Below are 6,886 nucleotides of genomic sequence, written 5' to 3' on the forward strand. Positions count from 1 at the left end.
ATCATCTTAGTAAAGTTATGTAAAAGTGAATAATACCATTTATCACATTGACTAATCCTAACTTATTTTTTATCTATATATCCGATGTTGCTTTGTATAATATTGCAAGCAATTTATTGAATTGTAGAAAATGCTTGACAAAAAGATAATTAAGACAATCGTGTATCTCCGCTTAATATACATTATTTTAATACGAATATTAAACATACGATTATAGGTAACAATAGCATAATATAAAAAGGAACGATCTGGAGGAACAGCTCAGTATCAGACTGCTCCTCGCCCTGATGAAGTGGACTCCAAGGTTTACAAAACGTTGGCATTCCAAGAATGGATCTGGACACGAAGGAAACCCGCAAAACGCATAATCTTTATATAGAAAGCATCCGTGGAAGTCTCAAGAATATTATAGATAACAGTATATTAAATTAAATTCTTTGTTAATTTTACGCACTTACATCCGTGTCAACTCTTAAATGCCCTTTTGTGACGTTTGCAATTATAATTGTATATATAATAAGAGTCCCATATAAATAAATATTACAACACTTCACATATATATAATCAATCACATAATTGTGAGAATTTTAAAACACATACCTATATACATACTTTTCATGACCCTTCAAATATTATTAGGTGTTGGAATTAATTCGTAGCGTTTTACAAGTGATGGGAAGTACTTTCATTAATGTATTTTTTAATGCTCATGTGAAATAAATAACATTCTTTCATTTAAAAACGCTACGAATTAATTCCAACACCTAATACGAATGCAATATTTCATTGTTTGTGGAAAAAAAAATATTCTTGTTTTATTTTTCAAAATGAAGTTCCAATATTTATTCTAAAAAGTATGTTGATGAATTTTTAGAGATTTTTTAAAATTATTCTGAATAGGTGAAAAAACGGACGGATTCTAGTGCTCCCGTTTGTATGGATGAGACATCAAATTGTAACTGGTACGGTTAATTATCGAGCTTTATAAATAAAAAGAATTGAAATTTGTTATTCGTATATAATAGTACTACCGTTTGAAAAAAATTAAAACCTTTTATTTTATACTGATAATTCCGTACATTGAAATGCCTGAATCATGAAAATCTGACACATTTTACAGAATTAAAAAAATTATTGCAACTCATATAACTTAAATTTGTTAGTTAGACATGCACTCTATACTCAAACGTAATTTTAGTAATAAACCAAGAAAATAAAAATTCAAGAAATAAGAAATTAAATTTCGATTACAATTGCTTCGCGAAATATTTGATTGAGAGTTATTTGTTTAGATCTCATCGAACTACTCCAATTAAAAAAAATCACATTTCTACGTCAATTTATTGTGGAAAAAATATAAGTTAAGCACACTTTAACGCATGAAATCAGGTACGCGCGAGTCGCCGGTCTATCCCCACTCAGCCGCGCGTAGGCTTCCCCCACTCCGCCCGGCGCGCTGTCTCGCTCCTCAATTTTTCAATGGTTTTAAACAAACTTTTTCGGCAGCAAAATTTCGAAACATTTTTTAACAGTAAATTCAAATCTTTCTTGACAAATTGGTGCTAGGCGGAATTCTTAAAAATTAGAGCCATAGTGATTTTTTGAAAAAAAAAGATATGTTATCTCGGCTCTTAATAATTCGGAAGGTAACTTTTTTTTTAAATTCGTGGAAAAATGTCAACTGTCGAATGATTCACACGGCTGTATGATGTGATGCATATTAACAAAATGGAATTATTCCATTTTTTTACGAGAAAAAGATACATACTTTTTAAAATTGTTTCAAAATAAATTATAAAATAATAAGGCTCAATAAATCAAAATAAATAAAAGTAAAAAGGGCTACGAACCTAAAACATAAATTGACAAACTGTATGAGTAGTTAAAAAAGTTTTTTTGAAATAAAACTATGTCATAAATTAAAAACGTAAAATATAATTTGACAATCAGAAGGTGAACAAACGTTTCGATCCTAGTTGGATCATTTTCAATGTGACAAATAAATTAGTGTGACAAAGTAAATTAACAATAGAGTTATAACGTAGATAAAAAACATAAGAGATCAAGTAAAATTCGCATTCGGACGCAAATTAACTATAATATACTCGCTCCAAATGGAGAGGAAATCAAATAAACGATTATAGTTGACAAAAATGTGCTCCTCCGACCCGTATGTGTGTATAAGGACGAACATGTTTCTGTTAGCAAGTATAAATTGTAATAATAAATTAACGGTAGAAGTAAATAAAAATAAAAATAATAAGAACAATAAGAAAAGTACGAATCGAGTCGCAAACAGTAAAAAAGGAAAGTACAAATAAGTCGTAAATAATAAGTCAAATTTAAAGAAAGAGGCAAAAATTATCTTTGATATTATAAGACAAGCACATAAGAAAAAAGAGTAAATCGCCAACATGCATTGCATATGTATGATAAGTTTAGAACAAATAAATTCACAATAAATACCTTATGTGTGTGTCGAAATGATGTATTATAGATTAGGCAATGCGAATAGAATCGAAATTGATCGTCTCTCTAAGAAGCTAAGATATAAAGTACGACATATAAAGACAAGAAGGTTGAAATGGAAAATTAGAAAGGGAAGGGGGAAAAAAATAATAAGAAGGAAAGAATAAAGTGGAAGGGAGAGAAAGTAGGGAGAGAAGAGAAGGATGGGGAAGGGAAAGCAATCAAGAGGGAGAAAGAGACTGGATGATCTGTGAATAAGTATCGGGTAAAGATTCGAAACGTTTGTTCACCTTCTGATTGTCAAATTATATTTTACGTTTTTAATTTATGACATAGTTTTATTTCAAAAAAACTTTTTTAACTACTCATACAGTTTGTCAATTTATGTTTTAGGCTCGTAGCCCTTTTTACTTTTACTTATTTTGTTTCAAAATAGTTTAATTGCAAAAAATTGTTTCGTTGCTAAATGTACGTGATAGTGCAACTCTTGAAGAAGAAAAATCACCTCTGAAAATTGCTGTGCGACTGTTCAAAGATGAAGAAATTAAATTTTCCGCAGACAAGTTTTTACTGAACAAATGACTTTTTGTAAAAACTAATGAACATTTCAGGCTCGTTCAAGGAGAAGAGATTTTTTTCGTTATCACAAGGGCTACGTTTTACGAAAATTTCAAAGCTCTGCGTTTCAATATCGATGAACAGAGAGTGAGTGAAAAAAAGGCCTTTTTCGGTGGTTTTTATTTTTTTTCTACTTAACTAATAGAACGATCTTAACGTTCCACGTCTCATTTTGTAGGTATTTTAAATACCTATGTTTTTCATGCTAAACTTTTTTCCATACAATCGACATCTTTCGTTTTATAAGCGAAATATCTGCTTTTTACAACTATTTGAATTTTTTTTACATATTTTCCACACGAGTTTCGAATCTCAAACATATACATTTTTTTTTATAGCCTTCCGAACATTTTCGTGCAGAGAAACTTACAGTTTTTGCGCGAAAAAGCCCTAATTCTACTGGACTAATTTTATAATTATTATATATTATTTATACTTACCGTCAAAACTAGTTGAGAAACTCATTTACAAATTTAGGTATTTTGTAAAATTTGAAATATATTTTTTTTTTATAATAAAATTATTTTATTATCAAAAATGTTTAAATACCCGGGAAAAAATTATATATATAATTGTATAAAATATAATTTAAAATAATATTATATAATTTTATATAAAACATTTTTTCCTGAGATAATATCTACAAAACCTCGATTTTTGCGCGAAAAAAAAACGCTTTTGAAAAGCTTTTGAAGTGCAAGCATTTTTAAAGCACTTTTCACGCGCATAATTATTTTTTAATCAGTTTAACTTGAAATCTGCCGAATTATTCACATGCAATAAAAGTGTATAAATGATAGCAGTTTTGGGAGGTGCAATTTGAAGAGCGCTTCAAAAGCGCTTTCCATGCGCTGCTGTGCTACATGGGTTATAACCACCTATACATATATTTGAAAGCACATTTATTGACAAAAGTGAACTGAGAATATGGATTTATATGTTTTATAATGCAAATATAAGTATATTTTCAGCATATGCGTATGTGACGAATCGTATAGTCTATTTTTTATAATAAAAGTAAACATTTTTAACAAAAGTAAACATTTTTTGTATATTACTTAAATTACCGATGAGATACTATTAAAGATTGTCGGTCCTGTGCAAATTTTCGTGATTATCGATGAGGCCGGGGGAGGGGGGGATAATTGAAGAACAATGACGTTACTGACAATTAATAAAAATTCATGATTATTAACATAAATATTTCGATAATACATTATTAAATTCTGATTTTCTAATTATATAAATAAGTAATGCATACTTTTAATATCTATATAATATCTTAAATATTGCCGAAAAATTACAATTTTTTCTCTGCAGTTATCATCTCTATTGATAATTAACCCTGTTATTATCACCCTAATAATAACATTAAAATCATAATTTTCAAAATCGAGTATTATTAAGTATTATTAATTTAAACTTATACATGTACATGTCTACGAAACTAATAAATGAAATTAGTATTACATTATTAGTTTCTTACTCTTAATTACTTAAATTTTAATAGGCACGCGAATTTCCATAAGCGATTTCCATATTCGACTGTCTTTAATAATATTATATATATCGATACATAAACTAACTTACAGTTTTTAAAGTTTGTCTAACTTACAGTTTTTAAAGTTTGCGATAAATCTTTAATTTTTATTAGTCAAAGTCCCACCATTACTTTGGACAAGTGCGCATCCGGGAATGTCTCGCCTTATATTCTTCCACCATGATACCGAGCTTACTGCCATGGCTGCGTTTGGAAACATCATTCGAATTCCGTGTATCATTTTATCCTTGTTTTTCATCCAATGGGTACGTTCAACGGATTTAATAGTTGAGAGAGTGCTCGCTGCTATTGATGTATTCTTCCGGATCTAAAATGTTGATTGAATAATCTAAAAGAATACATTAATAATAGCGAGCGCTCACTTATCTGTTGAATCCGCTAACGCAACCAATAGTTGCGTTCAGCAGAACATAGTTTTGCAACCGTTTTATGATTGTTTGCTGAGGTAGGACGTCTTAATCTAAAAGCATGACCTAATTAACGCGAAGAAAACTTTCAACAGTTGCAAAATAAATGTTCTGCTGAACGTAGTCAATGTTAAACAAGAATAAGATAATACACGATGATACACGGCAGAGAGAATCAAGGGAGAGTGGAGCGGAGAATATTCTCTTCTATGATTGATTCCGTCATTTATTATGCACTTCTGCAAATGCGTATATGTACATACACACAATATCAGTGCTGTACAATACTAGTGTGTGCAGCATTGTATGTTCTATCACGCTGCCATATCTTCTACTCACTCCAACCATGATGTAATCCGCTCTAGAATTTCTAGAATTACCAGAGTCTGGCCGTGCTCTAAAAATGGCGTGCGTGTCCGAAATATATATTTGTTTTCAATTGATGATATGAATGTATGTGCGTTCTCGATTGGTACTGCCATTGTGGGCACGACAATCATAAGAGAGGGATGACCACACTAGTTTTAGGGACTCCAGTCCGTTCCATTCTCCGTCTCCCTTGATTCTCCAACCTCCTCTCAGGATTGTGTTCAGATTCCTCATGAATGCATCCAGAGACCCAGAAAGCGTTCAGATTCCTTTTGAGTGCCTTTATTAGGCGCTTAGGTGAAACGTTCAAATTCCTATTCTATCCACTCGAGAGGATGGAAAAATCACTCGGTTCCTTGAGTCGGATGGAATGAGTGGTAGTGGCGCATTAAAGACTTCCTATTCTATCCCAGCATGTTTGATGTGTATCTATACGAAAATTTAAATGTCAGGTTATGTCTGTATCATAAACGATATAATCATAAATCATAACTCAAAGGAGGCCAAGTGCCAAATATTTAATCATTTATTAAATTTTACAGGTTGGGACTTAAGATATTGATAAGATATTTATCTTATATTGCAATTAGAAATAATTTCTCGAAAAACGTCATTTCGATGTCGAAAATAAAAGTCGAAAGTTTTCAAAATTTCTATTGATTTCGATGGATTTTTGGCTCTAATTTCGATAAGTAAATTCGACAAGTAGTGTTAAGGCACTATAAACGTGAGTATTTGCATATCCGCCATTTTTAAATAATAATCGCTCCTTTCCCTACTCCTTGTTCTGTTCCCACTCCGCCGCTGAGCTGAGAAGGTTATGGTTGTTACGGTTGTTAGGTTATAGCTTCTAAGCTGTTGGAAACATTGTAGCTTCGTATTTAAGTATTTCTGCACTTCGAAATTTTACCATAAAACTAAGAGACGAAAAGAAGGATATAAAAAAAAACTAAAATATTATTGGATCATCTAAAAAGTATCCGCGGTTTTTGTCACTAAATGGTGTTGACATCAACACCATCTAGTGACAAAAAACCGCGGATACTTTTTAGATGACCCAATATATTAACGAAGGCAAAAAAATTTATAAAATGCCTTGTTGCGTTGCGGTAAACTATATCAATACATCAGAAAAAGATATTCGATTATTTAAATTTCTTGCGAATAATATTCGTCGATAACTTGCTGCATTGCTGTAAAATAAATACATGACTCATCGAATGAAGTTGTCGCAAGTCGGCTGTCGTTGTCGGAATAGAAGATGGTCAATTTCCATCTTTCCGACTACGATTAGATGAAACATAACTTTCGGATACATTTGTGTATGGATAAACAGATATTTTTATACGGATATATGGATATATTTATATTATATTATGGAATCACTGAATCCGAATAAACAAGAATGGATTAAAATAAATTGAAATGTTTTTCTATTCAAATGCGTTTTAAACAGCGAATA

At 30.9% G+C, this 6,886-nt stretch overlaps 1 protein-coding gene across 1 annotated transcript in view; it reads left to right on the plus strand.

The window, feature by feature from the left end:
- Positions 1-252, plus strand: part of LOC105148577 (uncharacterized) — a 55,108-nt gene extending 54,856 nt beyond the window's left edge. The window contains exon 6 of the mRNA XM_087416394.1: positions 218-252. Coding sequence (XP_087272520.1) covers positions 218-237 — 20 coding nt within the window. The 3' untranslated portion in view covers positions 238-252. The remainder of the gene's footprint in view (positions 1-217) is intronic.
- The last annotated feature ends 6,634 nt before the right edge of the window (positions 253-6,886 follow it).

Source organism: Acromyrmex echinatior, unplaced genomic scaffold (genome assembly GCF_024713525.1).
Source record: "Acromyrmex echinatior isolate Ae372 unplaced genomic scaffold, ASM2471352v2 Scaffold22, whole genome shotgun sequence".
Lineage (NCBI taxonomy): Eukaryota > Metazoa > Arthropoda > Insecta > Hymenoptera > Formicidae > Acromyrmex > Acromyrmex echinatior.